At 34.8% G+C, this 23,508-nt stretch overlaps 3 protein-coding genes across 3 annotated transcripts; 2 read left to right on the top strand and 1 right to left on the bottom strand.

Moving 5' to 3' along the window:
- The first annotated feature begins 8,481 nt into the window (after window positions 1–8,481).
- LOC103939542 (UDP-galactose/UDP-glucose transporter 2) lies at window positions 8,482–11,630 on the top strand. The gene is made up of 7 exons (XM_009349645.3): window positions 8,482–9,074; window positions 9,645–9,673; window positions 9,766–9,967; window positions 10,354–10,596; window positions 10,715–10,816; window positions 10,909–11,016; window positions 11,254–11,630. The coding sequence occupies exons 1-7, from the start codon at window positions 8,949–8,951 to the stop codon at window positions 11,509–11,511; spliced, it is 1,068 nt and encodes a 355-aa protein (XP_009347920.2). The 5' UTR covers window positions 8,482–8,948; the 3' UTR covers window positions 11,512–11,630.
- A 2,808-nt stretch (window positions 11,631–14,438) lies between these two features.
- On the top strand, window positions 14,439–15,898 carry LOC103939547. Its single transcript, XM_048576245.1, has 4 exons — window positions 14,439–14,547; window positions 14,642–14,707; window positions 15,217–15,428; window positions 15,518–15,898. The coding sequence occupies exons 1-4, from the start codon at window positions 14,439–14,441 to the stop codon at window positions 15,896–15,898; spliced, it is 768 nt and encodes a 255-aa protein (XP_048432202.1).
- A 271-nt stretch (window positions 15,899–16,169) lies between these two features.
- Window positions 16,170–23,204, bottom strand: LOC103939544. The gene is made up of 16 exons (XM_048576246.1): window positions 23,074–23,204; window positions 22,897–22,987; window positions 21,911–22,085; window positions 21,713–21,818; window positions 21,135–21,262; window positions 20,524–20,550; window positions 20,249–20,406; window positions 19,993–20,106; window positions 19,839–19,919; window positions 19,413–19,474; window positions 18,953–19,009; window positions 18,747–18,818; window positions 18,348–18,596; window positions 18,024–18,139; window positions 17,787–17,894; window positions 16,170–16,583 (listed from the first exon to the last, which is right to left on the bottom strand). Exons 1-16 carry the CDS (start codon window positions 23,128–23,130, stop codon window positions 16,433–16,435), a joined length of 1,752 nt encoding a protein of 583 aa, XP_048432203.1. The 5' UTR covers window positions 23,131–23,204; the 3' UTR covers window positions 16,170–16,432.
- Window positions 23,205–23,508: the final 304 nt, after the last annotated feature.

Below are 23,508 nucleotides of genomic sequence, written 5' to 3' on the forward strand. Positions count from 1 at the left end.
ATTCACTTATATTCTAGCGTCATATTCATGCATGAAAATTAAGCGTGCACTCTCAATCAACATACATAAATAAGTTATCGATCAAGCAGTTAAACAAATTGAATCCACAACTTATGAAATTCCAACCAAATATAATCAATTCATATTGCAAGCATAAACATGGTTTCGAATCACCCCCTAGCTAACTAGGGGGATTTAGCCTCTCATGTTCACAACAAGAAAAATAAAATTGAATTTAAACATAAAGAACAAAGGATGGATTACACCTAGAACGCCCAAGGAATCCACTTGAATTTCTGCGCGTCTAAGTCCTCTTTCCTCTTCTCCTTGCTGCGGCAGTGAGGTTAAATGGATGATTTGGATGTTATTTTGGGTTGGGGATGGATTTAGGGAGGATTGGTGGTGCGGCACTGGTGGGGAAGGTGTGTAAGGTGGCTGGACTGGTGGAGATAATGCACGGCAGATTTGGAATTGGCTGGAATGGTGGAGGGAGATGGCACGGTTTGAATGGGTTTTGGTGGCTGCGTGAAGATGGGGGAAGGCTGGAATTGGTTTTGGGGAGAATGGAATGTCACGGCTGGAAGGAATTTTTATGGGATGGTGGCGGCTGTTATGAATGAATGGGAGAATTGTGCACGGCAATATGGGAATTATGGGATTTTAATTATGGCTATATGTTGCGGCTGATAATCAAAATGGGATATGGTAGTCACGGAATCAAACCTTTTTGGTTTATTAGGGTGAATAATAAAATGGCATGAATGGGTGCTACGGATTAGGGAATAGAATAATAGGGTTAGAATGATCCCACGGGTTTGAAGAATGAAATGGGGAATAAAAAATGGTAGGTGGTGCTGATTAATAATGGAATGGGAAAAAGGGTGAATAATTTATTAGGGTCAATGGAAAATGCACGGCATTGGAGAAATAAGGGTGAATGATGAACGGGTTTTGGTGGAATGAATCAAAAGTTGCGGCTAGGTTCAAAAAGAAAAGGCTTAAATGGCTGAATGGAATGGTGGGATTATGGGATGGTTTCCTTGCGGCTAAATGTGGGAAAAAGGATGGGAATGTGGGAAAAAGGATGGGATTTGCGGCTAGGGTTAGGAAAATGTATGATTTCAGAAAACTAACCCTAGCTTATTTAAAATTAAATCAAAGGCTTACGAAAATAGGAAATTAAAACATAAATATAAAGGTGCGGCTAGGAAGGGAAATAGGGCTAGGGCCTTGGTTTTGTGTCCTAAAGTGCCTATAAGGCCGTCAAAGTGGCTAGAAAATACGGACGTTTAAGTTTAGGAAAGGTTACCAAAACGGGAAACTTAGGGTTAACTTTCCTAAAATAGGAAACCTTGTTTGAGTAGGATTCCTCGTTTTGGTAAGAATTCATTGTTGGAGTATGATTTCGTCGTTTCTTCAAGTCTTCAACTCATTCGTTCCTCTTTCGCTCCAAAAGACTCCAATTTGCATCTTCTTGCACACTTTGGCCTTATAATCTGAAAATACACAAAAGTGGCCTTAAACACTAAAACAACTAAGTAAACACAACATAAATGCACGAGAACAAGCTAATTAAGTCGCATGAATATGCTCCTATCAACGATCAAACAATGGTTTACACTGCTAACGAAGATGAGGATAAAATTCAGAAACATAATTTAATGATCCAAGGAATCTTTGAAGTTAGGTTTTATCAGTAATCTAATCTGGAAATTTATCAGCGAATTGAATGACTCTATCAATAGGCTGGATGGTAGACTTATGAATGTTATATCCTAAAAATCTAATATTAGTTTGAAACAATTTAATCTTGGATGCAGAAACAACTAATCCATTGGACTTAATGATTCTAGCAAACAAATGCAAACGTTTACAATGCTTGTCTATAGACTTTGAATAAACAAGAACATCATCAATATAAACAATCGAAAAATGGCTATATTGATTAAAAATCTCACTCATGATATTTTGAAATTCACTTGGGGCATTCTTAAGACCGAAAGGCATTACATTCCATTCATAATATCTGAAAGGAGTAACAAAAGCTGTTTTATATTTATCAGATTCATGGATTTGAATCTGCCAAAAACTTGATTTCATGTCAAATTTTGAAAAAATAACTGCTTGAGAAAGCCTTTTTATTAAATCTCTTTTGTTGGGGATTTGATACCTAATCCATTCCAAAACTTCATTCAATGGTTTATAGTTAATAACTAATCAGGAAGTACCTCTTTCTAATTCTGCATTCTTCTGAACATAAAATGCAGGACATGACCATGATGACTTACTTTTACAGATAATTCCTTTCTTAAGAAGTTCTTGTATTTCTATTTTGCAGTATTCCAAGACTTCTTGACTCATTTGAATTGGTCTGGCTTTGGTTTGGATTTTGGATTCATTAAACTCCTTGATATAAGGTAGTTTAACAATGTGTTGTTTGCGGTGCTAAAAGGCATTGGGAATATCTGAACAAATGTCATTAACAAGTTTCATTTGAAAATTATTAATGGCTTCTAACAAAGATTTGTTTGTTAGCTGGTCTTCAATTCTTTTGTGATTAAGTTCTTCTTTTAAGAAATTAATTTGTTGTCTTTTATGATTGATCAGATTGAGGGATCGTGAAACGCTATTCTTTTGTAAGTGTTTTAATTTTTTGAGGTCTATTTCTTTGCAGAACTCAAACGTGACTTTCTGTCCTAAGACGTGGGTGGTAATCCTATTGTGATGAACTTTAAAAGGATATGTAAGTGCCATAAAAGGAGACCTAATATGATTGGATCAGAAATATTTTTGATTAAAACAAATATCATTTTGGCAAACATGCGCTTTTGGTATTTCAAAATTTAATTGCATTGGTGATTGGTTTGCAGCACTAAGTATTTCATTGGACTTATGATAATACCTAGTAGGAATTAACCCTTCTGGAATACATTCAAGTCTGTGCCCGAATCTATCAAAGCAACAATTTCAATATGAAAATCATCAATTATTATTTTGATTTTAGAATACCATTTCTGGATTCTTATCTTGTCTAAGAGACCTAAAATTAAATCTTTTGAAGATGACTTGCTCGAATGAGCATCAAAATGATGATCTGAAGAAGAACTGCTTTGTCCGTCATCAGGATTGTCTACAAGAGTTTGAGTGCGGACTCTACTGAGATGTGTATGAATTTCTAGGTTTTCGAACTTTAGAAACCTAATTTCGTCTTTGATTTTATTAACTTCACGTTGGAGATCTTTGATTGTGATTTCTTTTTTAGTCTTATTAAACCTTTCCAAGGTTGTGCTAAGAGAGATTTTTGGAGTTGGCTGAGGTTGGCTAGTGCTGGATTCATCAGAAGAAACTAACTTCTTAAGTTTCTTAAGATAAAAGGATTTGAGTTCAGGGTCATCAACTTTACTTATTAGTTTGATAAGAAGATCTTCTTGTTCTTCTTACTTATGAAGCACTGAGATTTTATTACAGCAAGCATCGGTCCATCCTAGCTTGATGTCGGGAGATGAAAGGTTGGTTGACGAACTATTATCAGAAGAAGATAATTCCAAATCATCTTCTGATTGACTATTGTCTTTGTTCCTAAGTTCTAGGACTTGGATTAATTGAAGTTTCTCTTCCTCAGAGATTTTCAACTGGTTAATGGTTTTCTTAACACGACAATCATTGGCATAATGTCCATACTTGCCACACTTGTAGCAATTTCCTTTTCTTTTTTTTTTTGGGTTTTTGGAGTGGATTTTTCTAAAGGGTTTTCTCTTCCACTTGTTGGTTTTAGGCTTTTCATAAAACTTATTAGTTTCAAAATGTTTATTTTTGGATTTGTATTTATTATATTTGGGATAAGATTTACCTAAGTACTTGTTAGAGTACTTATGATAAACTTGAGATTTTTTCTTTTTGTTTGAGGTTCATAGAACGTTCCTAGCTTGTACTTAGCGATAGATTTGTCTTTATTAACTTGTTTTGAAATTTTCATATCGATACACATTTTTAAGCCTTCTTTCTGGATAATATTAATTATATTTCCATAAGTAAGGGTATGATATGGTATAATACCTTCTTCGTTGACTAAGACACTTTTGATTTTGTGTGCAAAAAGGTTTGGTAATCCATTTATAAAATTTTGTTCCCAAAAAGGTTGATTACTGTCTTCTCTGAGCATGACTCTAGACATGAATACATCTTTGTACCATCTAAAGTCACTTAGAGTTGGACATCTCAGATTGCTGAGTTGATCATGGATTCTGGAGGTAACATTACTAGGTGTTCCTATGAAATGTTCTATTATTATCAAAAGCAATGTATTGACTGCATCTGGGACTCCTTGTCCAATTTGCTCATCAAAGATTGGTATTCCTTCTTCATCTTTTGTAACAGCGTTTTTTATTTCATTTCTGGATTATTCAGTGAGATGTTTCTCCCATCAGGAATGGAGCATTCCTATAAATCCAGTGATCAAAAGGTCGACAACTTGTGTTTAACTGAGGTTATGATTTGTAATATAGCTATTAGTAACCATAGAGATATGTTGAAGTTTATTTAGGAGTTCTTGTTCTGAAAAACCATCTATATTCCAATTATAGAGTTTATTAGAAGAGACTGAGAATTGATTTTGGATATTTCTTTCCTCGAACTAGATATCCGGAGGTGTTGGCCTGGGATACCAATTTTTGGTAAGGGATGTTGGGCTGACTCTTTTGTTGGTAATCCTTTTGAGTTCAAGATTTTGAAAAGCTTGTTCAACTTTTTGAATAAAATCTGAATCATCATCTGACTCAAAGGAGGATGAAGATATTTCTAATTGGGATTGACTAAAAGGATATTTTAAGACATGAACTGTCTTTTCTTGTTTCAATTATGTTAACATTTGATCAATTTTCTGACTTGTAAAGAGAGTTTTTAAAGTTATTGCTTTTGAAGAAGATTCTGGGAAGTTAACCAGGGGTTTTTCCCTAATTAACGATTTTGGCTGAGAAAGTTTGTCAATTTTAGTTTCAATTTTATCTAACTGTTTTCCAATGGTATGGAGACTCTGGTTAGTAAAATTGTTTTGTTTGATGACTGGTTTTACTCCTGCATCTTCCTTAGGAAGCTTGAAAGGAGTAGCTGGGATTTGCTTATTAGCAGTTGTGATAAGAATTGTTTCTTGTGGGGGATGACTAGAAGAGACAATAGTTTTGTTTTCTTTAAGCCAATTTTCTTTAGTTATTACTTCCAATTTCTTTTCAAACTCGTAATACTTTTCAACATAATCAAAGAAAAATATTTCAAATCTGTGTGTTTGCATAAAATCTTTCCATTTTTTATGAATTTCTAATTTTTCTTCTGTTGTATATTTATTTCTGAAAATATTCCTTCTTGGAATATTCTCTTCAGCTTCAATATCAGCATTGAGCTTTTTTCTGTCTGGTTTAAAAGGTTTATTTAAAACTAAAAGTTGATGATGAATCTGACCTGCGTCAAAATCAGATTATGTTGAAGAAGTTTGTTCTCCTTGATCTTGGGTTTAGGGTTGGTAAACCAAATTTGTAACCTGAGAGGTTGTTTCTACTGATTTTAGCTTGATATTGATTAAGTCATTTATTAATTCTTGTTGGGTGACAGACGGACTGGAGGCTACGACCTTTAATTTTCTGATGGCTATTGAATTGATTAACTCTTGATCTTGACTCATCCTATCGGTTGATATGGATCCAGAAAAAGAATTTCTACTTGTAGCAAAAGATTTATGTGAGTGGACTGACTCACAAGATCTTTTTGCTGGACGATCAAAATTGATTTTAACAGTTCCATCAAAATATTGTTCAATGTTGTCTAAATTAACTAGACTGTTTTGGATAGCTACTACCTAATGGTTCTGGGGACTTTAATATTTGCATTTTCCTGGTTAGTTTGAATTAAAAGTGTATGGTCTCTTGGACTCTTGGTTAAAGCTTGGAAATTCATGTTTGTGCTAGTGACTTTATAATATACTTTGTATATTAAGGCCAAAGGTTGTGTGCCTTCAAGGACTTGGTATCTTGAAGTTTTGATATTAAGAGTGAGTGCTTTCAGCATGTGGGGGCGTTTGAAAGACTCATGGTAAGGTCTGGAAAACAATCAAAATGGATAGGTCCATTGTAAAGACTTGACTCAATCATTCCAACTATACTATCACTAAAGTTAGTGAATCTAGCATCTCGAAGACATAACAAAATAGAGGTATTAAGGCCTCTACGCGTTAAAGGTTTTACGGCTATCTAAACTAAGCCAATGTGGATGTAGTTATGACCATCTTTCCTATGGGATTTAATTTGTTCTGGAGAGAACAACTGAAAAGTTTCATGTTCCTTGCTAAGAGCATATGCGTTTTCAACAATTTTAACATGATGTTCACTTCTAAATGAGGCTCCTGACCATTTCTTTCTGTAAAGATTTTTACTTGAAAGCTTGGGGATGTTCCAATCTCCAAAGTCGACACTATCATTAGTTTGAAAATCAAGTTGTTGTTCTTCATTAATAATATTTGGTATAGCACCTAAACTGGATCTAGAGCTAGCGCTGGCCATTGAATTAAATCTAAATAATCTACTCATGAAATTCACAAATCAAGCAATCAAAATACAGAAAACTTATACTCATTCACCTTCCTCGCGTATTCGCTAAACCCTTTCCCTGCTCATGCACTCTGCTCATGCCTTTACCTAGGACTTATTGTTTGGACCACACCTTACTGTTTGGTTGGAGAGTTTAAACAAATAATTTAGAGGACTGAGAGATAAGATAAACTGTAAGTCAAAAGACTGAAATATGAATCTAACTTGCAGATTTTAAAGATATATATATATATATATATATATATATATAATTTAGAGTATTTTTAAAGGAGATGTGAAAATTTAAATTTGACAACTATTGTTTTTTTGTTTTTTGTTTTTTGGTTTTTGTTTTTTTTGGTTTTTTTGTGTTTTTTGTTTATTGAGGAAGAAAGAGGATTAAATTAAAGAAAAACCTCGGAGATACCAAAGGCCTCGAGAATCATACAAGAGAGCGTTTTTTGCTTGGGTAGGAACACACCCATCCCAAATATATAAATTAGTACAATTATGCTCAAGAGAAGTGATATAATTCGCTGTAAAGTTTGCTTCCCTGTAGACATGATTCCATTCCACCAACTCGAACTATGAGGCAAGCCATTTAATCTCTTCAACAATGGACCTAATTCTTGCAGAAATAGCTAGAATTGAATGCGGAAAGTATGGAAAAACATCTCGTAATGTATTTAACTAGAAAATAGATTATGCTCCTGTGAAATTATCTACTCGTTACTTAGCTCTTTCGCTAAGGATCTAATCAAAGTCAAACTTGGATTTGAAAAAAAGCCTTCCCTTATTAGCCGAAGTAGAAGTGTACTCCTTGATCTATAATAAAGACGGATTAAGCCAAAAATCTTTTCTTTTTTTTTTCTTTTTTTTTTTTTCTGAAAAGTCTCAACGCCCTCGTTGAGGGTCTGAGTTCAATGGCAATATGTCACCCTGCTTAAATGATAGTATTGGTACTGCACACTTTCCAAAAATTGCATCAATAAAACATTTAAGTCTCTCTTCCACCATAATTTTCTTGATTTGACATTGTTTGGGCAAAGCCAAGGCATCATTTTTTTAAGTTTTGGTCTTCACTTGATATGTCAAATTAAACTCTTATTTTATTACATTAAACTATTAATAAATGTTTTAAAACCAAAAACAAAATAAAACTAATAAAATGTATTTAATAATCAATTAACAAAAGATTTGGAGCTACTATCAATTTTGGCACCATAGTTGAGGATTGTTAGGCCATGTTGAGCCATATGAGTTTTGGCTTTTCAGTTCAAACACATTGTTGTTGTCTTTTTTTCACTATTAGTGCTGATTTGACATTTTAACATCTTCAAAGATGCTCTTACACCAAATAAATGATAGGCACTAAAAAATTACGGGTAATGTTAGGATGTCCATATTTCTAAATCAAATTTTGTAAATCAAATGATGTGAATGTTGATGATTGGATTATTACTTAACTGTTGATTAACGTGCTTATTTCTTATTGACGACATCATTTAGTTCGCAAATATGCATGAATATATATTTTAATTACAATTTTCTTGAACCATAACGTCTAAATAAAGGGTCTAATTGTCACTTAGTACTACGGTCTAGTGATGTTCCTCTTCTTAGATTCGATTCTCGTCAAAAACGAATTTGAATCCTATTATTGCTAGCTTATTATGAGATTATCCCTTCCCATTTAGTGTAGATAATATTATTTGTCAAGAAAAACTGTTTAATTATATTAATTAGAGAATAATTTTTCCTATTCCCAATATCATTCCATTTTCGTATTCTTGTTTCGATTCATAAAGTTTTCCCTTCCAAATAAAGATACCATAAGAGTAGAGGAAAACAAGAAAGTGAATTAGGATTTAGTATATAAATAAGCCTATAGAATAAGTGTAACAGCAACAAAAACAACAATCCCCTTTCTCTCTCTCTCATTCTCTGCCAAGTTGCCGACTCGGAGAGGCAAAGAGTGCAATACAAAGAGCTCCGACCCTGAGTCTATACAAACTCTCTCTCTCTCTCTCACTGTCTGGATTTTCCTTGTATGACATCATTCTTTACAAGTAAATAATAAATACTTACCGTAATCAACCCGATACCAATTTCCTTATATATAAATATATATATTCATATACACAAATCAGTTTCCTCTCTCCTTCTTTTCTTTGTGTTGGGATAATCAACATGCAAGTGCATCACCAACTGTAATGAATTCCATATATTCCCGCATTGGGTTTTGGTAAAAATACACCATTTTTGTCTCCCCAATTTCTCCTATATTTTGAAATTTCTGGGCGTTTTATTGGGTACCCAATACCCGATACAGCCAGTACGCAGCTGGGTCGGTGAGAAAACCGATTGAAATCGATGAAGAACGAAGAGCAAGCTCGGTTCCTTTTTGGGATTTCGCTCTCTGACAGACCCAAATGGCAACAATTCCTCCTTTGCTCTTCTGGGTTCTTCTTTGGCTACCTTGTTAATGGTATTTGCGAGGTATTTTCTTTCACTCTGTTATATTATTATTATTTTTGGTATTCGGTGCCTGTTTGGTTGCCGAGAAACTGAGCCTGGAATGAAGGAAAATTCGTGGCTTAAAGCCTTTTCTTCTGTTCGGTTAGTGGGGAAATTTTATGGACGACAATTTTTTGGTCACTGGTTATCCCCTTTTTCTGTTTGGTGTCTTAGCAACCAAGCAAAGGATTAACCATTCTCTTCTGAGCAAGGAATTACATTAAAAAAAAAAAAAAAAAGGGAATTACTTTCGTTCATAGCAGGTTTATGATTTTGGTTTAATAATATTTTACTGTTTTTATCTCTTGTTTGGTTGGTGAGAAAGTTGAGAAAACAAATATAAAATGAAAACCTTAATCCTCCGTTTGGTTTTGGGACCATTGGTCTTTTTATTTTATGAGTTTACTTTTGAGGAATCAAAAGATCAATTTTGAAATAATTTTGGTCTGTGTTTTTTAAAATTTGGAACAGTGTATCTCAAAAGTAATCGAATTTTCGAAATTTTCAACTTTTAATTGCCAACTGAATCATATTTTTTTGGCTAATTTTCAGGAATATGTGTATAACAGGCTACAATTCAGGTATTTCTTTTTTTAAATTTTGGAAGTGTTCGAATTCGGGTTTTTCAATTAGGACCTGTTTGTTTATGTTTATTGTGTATTTCTTGTTGCAGCTATGGTTGGTACTTCACATTTGTGCAAGGATTTGTGTATCTATTTCTGATTTACTTGCAAGGCTTCACCACCAAGCAAATGGTGAATCCGTGGAAGACTTATGTGAAGCTTTCTGCTGTTCTTATGGGGTCCCATGGACTTACAAAAGGCTCCTTGGCTTTTCTCAACTATCCGGCGCAGCTCATGTTCAAATCGACAAAGGTAAACGCTAAATTCCATGAAATTTAATATGGTAATTTGGTTTTTCACTTCAGGCAGCTAATTTTAGCTGGATAACTATTCAGTGTGGATAAAATTTGAGTGTGAAAAAAGAGAGGTAAAAACAATCACTTGTTTAGAGGGGCAGATTTGAGACCATTCTTCTTCTTTTTTTCCCGGGAGTGGGGTGTGCAGAGTTAAAGAGTTTGATTTGCGTTTTTAGCCAAGTAACTACGTAAAACATGTCACTTTGTTAAAGCTAGTTTATACTTTGAGTAATACAATGGTGAAATTTCCCTATAGTCGATTGCTATCGACGGGAATTGGAAGTGACGTCTACTTTTTACTGTCGGTTTTCTGATGTTAGGTTCATGATTTTGGTTTTTCAGGTTCTGCCTGTGATGGTAATGGGAGCCTTCATACCAGGTTTGAGACGAAAATACCCACCTCACGAATACGTTTCTGCACTCCTTTTGGTGGTTGGCTTGATCCTATTCACCTTAGCGGATGCGCAAACATCTCCAAACTTCAGCGTGATTGGTGTTGTGATGGTATCGGGTGCTCTAATCATGGATTCCTTTTTGGGTAACTTGCAAGAAGCTATCTTTACCATGAATCCCGAAACCACACAGGTGACATTCATTTCCTTAGATTCTATTTGTGGGTGTTTAAACGTGAACTCGAAACTTGTTCATAAAAAAAGTGTGACTGCTCATATACTTTTGTGCTCGCTTTTATCCTTATCCATAGATGGAGATGCTGTTTTGCTCTACAGTGGTCGGTCTGCCATTGTTGATTCCACCAATGCTTTTGACAGGGGAATTATTCAGAGCATGGAGCTCATGTTGGCAGGTAACTTACAATCCAAAAATCCTTCGATTCCACCATGTTACACGCCTCATACAAGCCTCACAGTTTCTAACAAATCTTTTGGTATTGTGCAGCATCCATACGTGTATGGCGTGTTAGTCTTCGAAGCCATGGCCACATTTATCGGCCAAGTCTCCGTCCTTTCCCTCATTGCTCTTTTTGGTGCCGCCACCACAGCCATGGTACATTCTTGTCTCACGTCTATTTTCGCCTAGATATGTCAATGTATTGTGGTACCATAACTTGTTATAAATATCTCGAAATCACATTTATTTTTTAAAATGGCATTTTCAAAGCAAGAGTCTCGTTTCTTAGGCAACATTAAATATCATATGCACGACGAACAAACATGTAGTAAAACGTGAGTTATATAAATTCCTTTTTAAGTATTTTCATTGAATCCCTTGTTTTTATGACAGATCACAACGGCTAGAAAGGCCGTCACGTTACTGCTGTCATATTTGATATTCACGAAGCCATTAACGGAAGAACACGGGACCGGACTTCTGCTCATAGGTATGGGGATCACCCTGAAACTCTTGCCTGAAAATCAACCATGCCAGAGAGTTTCAACCTCATCTTCCAAGACCAAGACTTCAAAGCCTGCTCCGACCGAAAACGAAAGAATCCGACTAGAAAATGCCGGAGAAATTGAAGAAAAGAGTCAATTGGTCTGAAATAACAACCTGCTTCATTTGGCTCCTCATTTATCAGCAGCTATTTAGCAAATGTTAATTATGCCAAATAAGAACACTAACTATGGATTTTTATTTTTTATCTTCATTTTACTTCTTTATATTGTGTCCTTTCTTTTATTTATTTATTTTTTTTAATTTCTTTATATTTTTGTGTGTTAGTTATTTTCGTGAATGTTTTGGACTCTCAAGCTGAATTTCGTGAATGTTTTCGTCAATTAAGATTTTTAGAAAGTCCACACGTGTCTAGGTGCAGTGAGAATGGTAAAAATTTATTAGGATTTTAACGATTGTGAATTCAAGAATTCTTTTAAAATCAGTCTCTCAAAAAGGTCTATTAAAATCTAAATTGATTGCACCCAGCCTAGATTAGCCTTTCAGATCTTGTTTACTAATTTATGTTGAAAAGTATAATTTCATTTACTCCTAGTGACGCAAAAAGTATATTGCATGCTTATACTCTGGGGTTTTTGACTGTTATAATATTGGTCAAATATACAGTGATTTAAATCTAACGGTTACAAAACCCTGGAGTATAGGATGCCTTAAGAGTATAATATAATTTTTGCTTTGCTCAACGTTGAAGGAAGGGACAAATTTTTTTATTAAATTGATGCTTAGCACAAATGAGAAAAAAACCATGTAACTATACTTTAGAGTTAAATTTTTTTTTCTTTTCAGCAAAGCCAAAATTATATTATTGATTAGAATCAACCAAGTACAAAGGATGAAAAATTGAAAGTCAAAACATACAAATCGAGAAAATTTGAAAAAATAAACGAGTCAAATTACACAAAAGCTAAATATTTTAGAAAAAACGGATACATCTTATAATTTTTTTTGAAGAATTAAACAAGTTGAACTACACAAAGGCATGAGCTCGTAAGTCATAAGTCAATGTTTAGTAAAATTTAGAATCATATGGATTAGAGTATAACTTGTTATATAATAGAAGACCCCTCCCTAATGGTTGACCAGAAAAATTATTACCACTCACTGTCTATGTAGATTGGGCCCGTTTGGGCCATTGCCATTAGATTAGGGCACTTCGGACCGATTTAGATATGATAACTTCTGGAACTTTTTTTTGTACAATAACATTGGAGGGTGGGGATCAAGCTAAATCTTGCAATGAATAGCAAAAATTGTACACAAAACTCGTCATTTATGCAAATCAACTTAAACTTACTTATGATTAAAAAAAAAAAGAATATTATTAGATCATAGCACTAATTAAGATCCTTTTTCATTTTTTAAATATTCAAAATTTCGCATACATGAGTTTGGCAAAATTAGCTAGATATGAATTTAACAAAATTATGAATGGACCCATATTTCGATTGTGTGGTGGTGAAGAGGGTTGGAATTTAGGATTATTTTGTTTTTTGAATTTTGAGCTTAGCCCGCTAAATTAGGGATTCATTTTCTTACCTATTCGGATTAGGTTAGTTCTTTATACATACGATGCTTTGTAATTTGTAGAATGATAATGCGTCACGATGTAACCTTTTATAGTCGTTTCAGCATTCATATTTATTTAATAATTTTATTATTATTATGTAGTCTTATTCATTGCACACTCTAATATTCAACTAAGGAGGTGAAGAGATTAGTGTTCAAATTTATGAATTAAGGAACATAAATATGTAGGTGAGTAAAAAAAAAAAAAGTTTGCAAAAACCATTTCCGTACACACACATGCTAGTGTGTTATCTTTTAGTTACCTGGTGATCAAAGATACATGATAACTCATCGTTAAAATATGATATTAAAACTACGTTCAAATATTATTCACTTTTAGTTGATAATGCAACCTCGCAGTCAGGTTACACGCATCTCAATCGCAAATACGGTCTCTCGTGAGGTTACTGAAGAAAACTTCTAAACCACCTCCCATTCAACTGATCATATATATTTTTGGACTACCTACATTTCGTACTTTTTATGTTTAAAGTCATTTTCAAAATGTACTGCAGGTTTTATTTTTTTCACATTACTCCTTAAGATTTTAAAATTGTAGCTATTTACACATGAAATCCATGAAACAATTTAATATATAAACTAAATTTTCACAATATTTACTAAAAACTCATCAATTTAGTGAACATTTTATTTAATAAATTATTCAAATTGTCGCTATATTAATGACATAGTGCGCATGAGATCCATGACCAGTTAATATATAAACTGAATTTTCACAATATTTACTAAAAACTCATCAATTTAGTGAATAAACGCATTCAAATATGTAAAAAGTGTTAATTGAGACAATTTTAAATCTGAACAATGTAAGAAATTAGAATATCATGATACATTTAGAATCACCTGAAACTTGTAAAGAGGTAAAATGTAGTTAGCCCTCTATTTTTATACAAATTTTTTGGTCGGAATCTTTCTAGCACAATTTGTATACCAAAGTTAAATCATCAAGTTTACAAAATTTTCATTTTTAAACATTCAACTCATGTACTTTTTTAGGCAGACAGGCCACGAGGCAGACTCACCACTCATATATACTTACCACGGATTTGGATCCTCACTGGATCCCCTCCCTCTGGATCCTAGGGATCAATGCACATGGACCATTGATAAAAAATCGTATGGTCACAATTTTTTCCTTTATTATATTTTTCATGTAAAACGAGGCTACTTTACTTTTAAAAATATAAAAAAAGATTTGATTATGGCCGCATGATTTTTTGATCAACAGTCCACGTACGTTAATCCAAAATTCCCGTAGAAGGGATTTGGCGAGGATCCAAATCCACTTACCACCACCAACAAAACAACACAGGTGGCAACATGTCAAACGACTTGCATGCCCAGTGACACCTGACACACCCTCTCTTTTTTTTCACTCCCTTTATCTTTGTTAACCCTTGATTGTGAGTTATTTAATATCCGAGCTAATGCATGAAACTGTGGAAAAAGCTTGGATTGTAGACAGTAAAACGGTAACAATAGCAGATACAGATTATAGCAGGCTAATCGAATCAGACGACGATGTTATGAATGGAAGTATTTGAAGTGATGGTGGTAAGAAGAAGAGTTAGAAGTGAGAGGCCAAAAGAGCCATGGAAAGGAGACTATGCCAACATCATTTTGTATGCAGGTCTTGATGCCATCATCACCTCCTCCTCTCTCATTTCTTCCATCTCTGCTAGTCGTATCTCCACCGGTAATTAACTGTCTCATTATCCTTCCTTCTTCTTTCATTTTAATTTCAGAAACATATGTATCCAAAGAAAATGTGTAAAATGCATGCTTGGTTTTTTTTTCCTATGACCTTTAGAATTTGCTTGTATAATCGACATTGTTGATTTGATGAATTGTCATTTGATTCTCTAAGTTGAATGGTTTATAAGAGCAATTATACATAAGCACTTGTTTATTTGTCATAGATAATCACGCGACACGACAAATAATGACATGGTTGAATACAACTGGTTGTAGCCAATAATTATAGTTAAAAGAGTTAAGAGGTATTGACGAATCCATTAGTACTCCTGAAGTTTTCTCAAATTTTGTTTAGTGTTTTACAACTCAAAAAAGGATTACGAAATCAGAAGCCAGGTGAAATAACATCTTTCTAGTGTGGAACTGGAACATACACACACGCACACACACCCACCAAGGTGACTACATTAATTAGCATCTTTATTCATCTCCAACTACTGTGTTTTGTAGTGGATGTGTTGGTGCTTGGATTTGCAAACCTTGTGGCAGATGGAATATCGATGGGGTTTGGAGATTTTACATCTAGCAACAGTGAAAAGGAAGTGGCCTCTAAACAAAGAGCGGTAACTGAATGGGATGTCGGTAATCGGAATGGCCCCGAGCTAATGGAGTTGCTCCAAAAGTATCAAGAACTCGGGATGGACGTTGATGATGCCGCCACGGTATGCTTGCCCTTCCTGCATAATCTAAAGCAAATACTTAATTTGTGCTAAGGACTAAATATATGAAGTTGTTCATTACTTTGTACTAGGTTGTGAGCATTTTTGCAAAATACAATAACATCTTGGTGCGGGAGAAGATGGTGGCTCAAGGAATGCTGCCGCCCGATAAAGCAGAAAAGTCGTGGAAGAATGGCCTTGCCACATTTCCAGCCTTCCTTGTGTTTGGCAGTGCTCCTCTCCTATCATTCATCGTCCTCATTCCGTTTACAAACAACGATTCAGTTAAGTTTGTTGGTGCTTGTGTCCTGTCTGCAATTGCCCTCGCGCTTCTGGGGATTACCAAGGCCAAGATTGCAGGCCAGAACTATGCATTCTCTGTGGCGATTACTCTCTTCAATGGCGCCATTGCTGCAGCCGCTCCGTATGCAGTAGGGTGGACACTTAAGAATGTAGCTGGCCTAGAGGCCTGAAGACAGCACACAAGAAAAGAAGGCTGCTTCGTTTGAACAAATTTGGAGGCCTTTTGTGGGGGCTATGAACTACAGAGTTGCCGTGAAAGTCTAGAGCTACAGTGGTGACGGTCCATGGTGGCTGTGTTGCTGCATTGTGGGTACCCAGTGAATCAACAACCAATAGCCGCCCATGCGCATGGTTGGTGGCTGTCAGCTGGCGCCACATTGTGGGCAGTACAGGCATCAAAACAGCCACCCGCTTGCATGGACGATTGTCAGGCACCAAAACTGCCATAATTTGGTATTTTCATTTCACTGTGGAATAACATGTCTCTAAGTTTACATAGACTAGTAACCAAAGAAGTTGGGAAGCAAAACTTTGGCCATTACTTGGATGCGGGAAACAAATAATGACTAGCATGAACCAAAAAGAATAATTACAAGCACTAGCCGGTTCAGAAAGCACTTCTAGGCTTCTAGCTGTGTACAGAAGGAGCTTTTATTACGAACATCCCAAATCGGAAACTAAGGCTTGCATGATTTAACACACAGTCAGTTCCCTTCGCTGAGGACTAATTGCAGGGCGTGTTCCGCTTCCTTGAGGAACAGTCGAGTGAGTTGCTTCTGCCCCCGTCTATAAATTATACTAGACCACACGTTTCGAGTCATCGACTTGTGTCGTGCAACGCCGTCCGTCCCTCCACTGCAGCCACCAACAGAAAAAGGAAATCCAAGATTAACACAAACATATTGAGTGCTTCAATAGGCAAAACGCACGAGAAGATGAATATGTTGCAGAAATGCGGAAGCTTGCCAGATAGGCTCCATAACACGGTAACAAGATTTCGTAGTTTGTAAGAGCTCCTACTTCTAAACAACGCATGAAAAACTTCGAATTTCAAAGGCTCCTTCTCGTGTTAGAACAGGAAATCAGTTCAATGCTATTTGTAGGATTTTTGCTCTATCACATCCTAGAATTTGAATGACATGACAATAATTTTTTTAGGAGAAATTAGGTTCCATTTGATATATTTATTTCAAAATTATTCATTTAGTGTTAGAAACGTTACATTTGATATATTTATATTTATGACTAAATTTTGTATCATATATTTTTATTTTTAGTTTGTACCCATTTTAATTCGCAACCTTTTTTCTTAAATTGTGCCAATTTTCTATTCAGCTTTAGTTTGTACCCATATATTAATTTCTTTTTGTGTCCATATTTTTGAAACTTTTATTTGTACTCATATTTTTTTGACCTTTTATTTGTACCCATAATTTATTAATAATGTACCCATTTGTCTTTAAAAAGGCACCACTTTGTTAACTTATATGTAAAAATGTACCCGTTTTTTTTTTTGTTTTTTTGTAAGTACCATCTCTTTTGTGTAAAATGTACCCATTGTTTTTTTCTATATGAAATGTACCCATTATATAAAACGTATCACCATTTTTTGTATAAAATGTACCAACTTTTTGTATGTAAAATGCATCGTATAAAAATTACTAATTTTTTGTATGTAAAATGTCATTAATATAAGTAATGACAAATCATGGTTTTATTTAAGTATAATTTCTTTTAATATTTTCAACAAATTATGGAATTTATTTAAAATCTCATTAATATAAATGACTACAAATATCAAATTTTAATTTAAAAATTTTAATAACCTACATAGAAATACGCATTTATTTCAGGAACTTCAATAAAAAATAAAAAACCAACAAGATTTCAATAAAAAAACATTGATAAATAGGATCCGCATCCAAAGTCACCCAATTTTTTACCATCCTCAATCGATAAACGTGGTGCAGCTAAGTTTTCATGAACACCGAAGTAAAATTTGGCGGAGATGGTACCTTAAATTGCATGAGAGAGGAGTCATTTTGGCGAAGATGGTACCTTAAATTGTTCTCGTTCTGCTGGTTTGCACTTTCAGTAATACGTGTCTTTTCAAGCAAAATGGTGTCGCTGTCCTCTGTACCAGAAGACTCCTGAAGATCCGTCATCCTTGCGTGTTGGAAATCCGGTTAGGCAACTAATAATACAACTCTTCTGAAAGTAGCATGTATATAGGCATGCGGATCGAGAAGTTGATCTTAATACATTGCTAAATAACACATGGTTCCTACTAGTTACCTCATGTTAAGAAGATCAACGAGTATTTGCAAAGCTCCGGAATCACCACAAGCTTCCCATACTGCTGCTTGAACTTCTGAATCAGATGGTTGCCTCCCCTCTCTTGATTGTACAAGCTTCAAGATAAAATAAATTTAATTAGGATATTAATCAGGGAAGTAAATGATTCGAAACAGATGTGCATTGCAACTTCAGGCCGATTGAAACAATATTAAGTATATAATTAGACACTTGACAGGTAGTATACACCATGACTAAAAAGTTAAAAACTCAAAATGGCAAAGGTATTTGATGGAAGGAAATACATAGCTGCAGAACTGTTACCTCTTCCAGCAGCGATGAAACCTGAAATAGCTCATCCTCCGTCATGGCTATAGTCCTCAAGGCTGTCAAAAAGCTTTCAGGAAAAACCAACCTGTGTGAGTACGATGGCATCTTTCGCTGACCACTCCAACTATAGCTGCATACATGGTCGATTTTGCACTTCTCACTTCCTTCAGTAGTTGAGTTGCCTACTGGGAAAAAGCCATGATCCAGTAAACTTCTAGGTAACAGACACCTCATTTCAGCTTTCTGTGAACAACCAGGTTTATGAATAATGAAGCAAATTTGCATTGGAAACAAACAAAAAAAATAAGAAATATTTCCGTGTATGCCATTAAATTTACAATCGCGTTACTTATTTTCTTTCTTAATGAAATTCAGAAAGAGACAATAGCTGACCTGTGCTTCGAGAAGCTGTGCTTTCGAGTCAGCAAAGGGAACATTTTGAATGGCTTCTACTGGATAATGAACCTGAATAAATCAAATAGAGTCAAATTTAAGTTTCTCTGGATATTTAAGACATTATTACTATTGTGAATGAGTAATTTAAGAAACCAATGAGCATTCAAGACAAGTCACAAGATATTCCAACATAGAGGCACTACCATGAGATAGTCATCTGGATTACCATCAAGGACAAAACCATACAGATAAAGTAGTTCCTGCATCAAACACAGACAAGGGCTCAGACTCAGAAAGTTGATCGAGCTTTTTAAATGATAAAATGGATCAGGAAAACAAGATATGGGATAGCAAAGAAAAAGTAGTTTCATCAATTTAAACTAGAAAAATAAGATTTCTGAACAAATAAACAACGATGGCACGTCAGAACTAAGTGAAATCAGTAGGACTCATAGGCCTAAGTAAGAATGTATGCTCAATGCATGAAAATGTTGACATTCAATGCAATACAGGCAACCATTTTGACGAGATTATGTAAGTTACTAGGATGAAGGCCGAGTCTGGTGGCACCTGTTAGGAGGTATGCAGAGTACGAGAACTACAATGTTAAAAGTAACTTCGGTATCAGAAACAAAGGAAAAAATAAGAGACACCAGACTGTACCTCGTTCCCTTTGCTACCATAACTTATGGAAATTTCTGCGTCAACCTGCAAGGGTTGTCCAGCTTTCCAATTGAAGAGAGAGAATATCATGGTAAGTAAAACAGCCTAGCTAATTAGACCAAAGAACAGAAATGAAAACAAGTATAATTATCCCTGAAACCCAAGAAAACAAGTATAGTAACAAATCATAGAAACTGTCACATTTACATACTTTTATGTGATGAGATTAAAACTCTGCTAAGTATAAAAAGATAAAAGAAGCGACAACAAGTACTGCAAAAATTCAATAGCAACAGCCACGATGAGATAAACTTGTGTTATGAAACCAATACAAGATATTATGAGTGTGTAATTAAATACGCAGTTACTTTTTCAGCTAGAAAAGGAAAAAGGAAAAAGGAGAAACTGATATTAAGAGAATGCTACCCGAGAGAAGATACATAGAATTAGGAACTCCAGTTATCGATCCAGTTTCGTCAACTTCCCATGTTGCTGCTGCCTTTATATCTGAAGAGCCACATATTTCAGCAAGGTTTACAGAATAAAGACTCTCCAAACGCTTGATAAGCAACTGGCATACCATGGTTGCAAAAGTCAATGCCAGGAACAAGACCCTCAACCCAGACAGTCTCTTTTTGTTTAGGCGTGGATGTCGCTTTACTAACTGGAATATCAATCCCTTCAACATGACATCCTAAATAGAGAAATCACTAATGTTAGAATAAACAGAAATATTTTGTATCAACAAATACCAAATCAAGCACCTAGTACACACTAATAAAGTATATCTGAAGATTTGGCATGAGAAATTAGTCACGGGAAAAAATTGACCTAACCTTTTTCATCTTTGCCATTAACCAACTCTTCTTTGCAAATATTAGTAGAAACCTCAATATTTTTGCCATCTGAAGCACTGCCTTCTTGAATTTTGGGAAATACATAAGAATATGGAAGGGGAATGTTTAAAGCACGGGTCCAAAAAAGAGAATTTGCCCTAGCATGACAGCAATTGTAAAACATAAGGAACAAAGTCTAAAGCACCATGAAGAAATTATTAAGGAGAGGATTCAATTTTAAAAATCATTAGATTATTTGCAAAGATGGTACCTACCAGAGGAAATCTTCAAAGCACACATCTCTGAAAACGAAAGAACAGGTATTGTATAGGATCAGTAATTAATCATAGTAAATTCTTAGGATGCATATAACTTATTCGAATGTCTATCCTTCTGAATGTTATTATACATGCAATTTTACATAGCATCTTACAAGAGTATACGCCTCATTCACTTGTAACATAATGACAATGGAATGCTTAATAGCATGAAAAAATTGGACAGTCTGCCATAAGATACCATATTTCAAGAGTCTGACCATTAAAGAGATGATCAATTCATTGACAGTAGAATAAGCATGCACATACCGGAATACTAAATGATGAAAAAACTATGAAACTTCATATGTCCACCAACTGGATAGATTCCATGATAAATTGCGGTCTACATTCTAATAGTCTTATATAACCAAATAATGTTTTCCAGTTGACCAAACTTTCACAAGATTTCAACAGCTGCTATATATTTGTTGATCCAACACTAGTTAGGAAATAGTCACAAGACTGGGCACGACAAGCACCACAAGAAAAGAATGGAACTAATTATTTCTAAACCAATCATTCGTATCATACGCTACATCTGTGATTTCTAAAATATATTTACACACCTTTCCAAATCCCTGTCCAGAGTTAACAGTTTCTTCACCAGAGCCTTCAGTTTATTATCATATAAAGACACCAAGCTTTCTTCTGTAAGATAAACCCATCCTTGGTCAGATATATTACTACTTAAACCCTATTTGACAGAACTATATATCAACATTGACATCTAGATACTTTGTAAAACCATATAAATCAAACAAAACTTTGGCATGCTTGCTGGGAAGCCAAATGAGCTTAGAGTGAAAAAGTTGTGAAACCATATACATATAATTTCCAGCATGAACATCAATACAAATTTAACCTAAAATCCCAATAAATGATAGCACCAATATCACAAAAATTAAACTCCAACTTAAAAGTCTGCTGCGCACCTGAATACTAGTTAAAAATTAAAAGCATTTGTTGGCAAGTCATAAGCAAATTTTTCTAAAACATATTGTACATATTATCTATACCTTCACCATCTTAGAAGAACCATAACAAGCCATCATTGGATGGAGTTTCCCACGTCAGATGGCATGTGTATATACAACCTACATTTGACTATTTAAATATGATGGCCATCTGCCCAAAAATCTTTTACCTGCAGTTCCGTTGCTCGATACAATGTTGTCCCTTTTAGCTCCAAAAGCTCATCATCAGTAAACCAAAGTGGATTGCCAAAAGTGGTCGGAAGCATATCAAGGTACCTGATGTTATCTTCCACCCAAGAGAAGCTTAACTACCAAAGAAGTGAGAAATTTTGGTTTTGATAATTCAACAAAATGAAATCTATACATACGGTTTCCAAGAAGAATTCTTGCGGAGGCGCTCCACTGTGAGATATAAGATCATCAAGAACCTATCATCTACATCTCCTTCTTCAAACATTGCTCTACATTCTGGTCCAAGAAGAGGGTCTTGCAAAACTCTCATCGGAGTTATTGCTAGATCCAGAGGAACAACTAATAGAACCCCTGATATTTATTTCCCAAAATAAATCAAAATTATGCTCCAAATATAAGATTGTTACACCTTAGAATTTCCCACATTAAAAAGAAAAATAGAATATCCCAAACTGGTGTATGAATTTTAAGGACGAACCCCTTACAAGGTGGTTTTATTAGGACACATGACAAATCTATTTGTACCCAAGGATTCTTATTTAGGGGTGGACATGAACGGTTTGGCTGAATAAGGAAGTTAAAGAAATGAAGTAGCCCCTGGGGGTTATGTATATGCCCAAGAGACTTTCTCCGGTTTCCAAATTATAGTACTTAAGCTGCTGAGCAGATTGCAAAAAAAAACAATTACGAAAAAATCTTGTATAACTAAAATGAACAAATGTGAGTGGCTGTTTACCTCGGTACTAAATGTGAATGGCTGTTTACCTAAGTAGTTATGGTAATCAATACATTTCAATCATCTTCAATCCTTTCGTTATATCTATAGTTAAACTAGACAAAGAACAAGATAAATCAGGAACAATTACTGTTTGACACAAAATATAGTATGTAAATAGCCCATATATTTATATCCAGTTGCTTGAGTTACCTGCCTTTTGTTCGGGTTAAGAAATCAAGTCCATGTTTACTCAACTTATCAAATTGCCCAAAATTTGAGCATAAGTTCGAGTTGATAAGGTTTGTCCAACCCAAGAAACCCATAAAATCGAGTTGTTCGGTTAATTTTGCCCTTATGGTTTTCAAAGAATGCAGCTTCTGACACTCAAAACATAGATAAACAAAAACCCAGTTTGCTGATCCCTAAAAGGAAGAAGTGGGTTACCATCAGAAACATCATTAGCCGAAAAAATGCCAAACCCTTTGTTGGAATCGGAGTAGTTGATCTTGCACCCGCGTAGCTCCGCTCCATTAACCTGAATTTGAAAACCCAAATGATAAAAAACAAAACCCAGTTGCACTATTGATTAGTGAATGATTTCACATAGGAAATTGTAGGAACCTGTAACCAATGGAGGAATCGTTCGAGCTTGGCCTCTTCCCGTGAGCTTGTCGCCATTGCTGTGTGTGTTAATGCGAGAGGGAGAGTGCGGTTTCGCGAAATAGCAGCTTCAAGTGTTTCTGTATCTTTTGTCTACAGAAGGGCTTTAGAGGTCACGTGCCGATGGGACACCAAATTTTTAAATCAAATTCATAAATTAAAGGATGTGTTTCTAATAAAAAATAAGTACGTTAATCAATATTTAAGTAATAATTTAAGAGTAATATTAGGGTTTAGTGACACATCCTTTAGTCTCCGTAGCACTACTCATAATCTAATTATAAACAACTAGGTCATTTGGTTTAAAAATTTTGTCTCTCTAAGATTACATTCCTAAAATATGAACCCAAAGTGGTATATCACTCATATGAATGGTGGAGAAATAAATGACAATAT

This window comes from the organism of the source record quoted next, unplaced genomic scaffold (assembly GCF_019419815.1).
Source record: "Pyrus x bretschneideri cultivar Hongxiangsu unplaced genomic scaffold, Pyrus_bretschneideri_v1 Contig87, whole genome shotgun sequence".
Lineage (NCBI taxonomy): Eukaryota > Viridiplantae > Streptophyta > Magnoliopsida > Rosales > Rosaceae > Pyrus > Pyrus x bretschneideri.

Bases quoted from the DNA above. Each gene is read 5' to 3' on its own strand.
- LOC103939542 (XM_009349645.3), top strand. From the start codon at position 8,949: ATGAAGAACGAAGAGCAAGCTCGGTTCCTTTTTGGGATTTCGCTCTCT. The intron at 9,968-10,353 runs GTAAACGCTAAA...TTGGTTTTTCAG, and splicing joins TCATGTTCAAATCGACAAAG to GTTCTGCCTGTGATGGTAAT. The intron at 11,017-11,253 runs GTACATTCTTGT...TTTTTATGACAG, and splicing joins GTGCCGCCACCACAGCCATG to ATCACAACGGCTAGAAAGGC.
- LOC103939547 (XM_048576245.1), top strand. From the start codon at position 14,439: ATGCATGAAACTGTGGAAAAAGCTTGGATTGTAGACAGTAAAACGGTA. The intron at 14,708-15,216 runs GTAATTAACTGT...TGTGTTTTGTAG, and splicing joins TGCTAGTCGTATCTCCACCG to TGGATGTGTTGGTGCTTGGA. The intron at 15,429-15,517 runs GTATGCTTGCCC...ACTTTGTACTAG, and splicing joins ACGTTGATGATGCCGCCACG to GTTGTGAGCATTTTTGCAAA.
- LOC103939544 (XM_048576246.1), bottom strand. From the start codon at position 23,130: ATGGCGACAAGCTCACGGGAAGAGGCCAAGCTCGAACGATTCCTCCAT. The intron at 19,010-19,412 runs GTACAGTCTGGT...TGTTTGATGCAG, and splicing joins ATGGTAGCAAAGGGAACGAG to GAACTACTTTATCTGTATGG. The intron at 16,584-17,786 runs GTACCATCTTCG...TGGTGGCTGCAG, and splicing joins CAGAACGAGAACAATTTAAG to TGGAGGGACGGACGGCGTTG.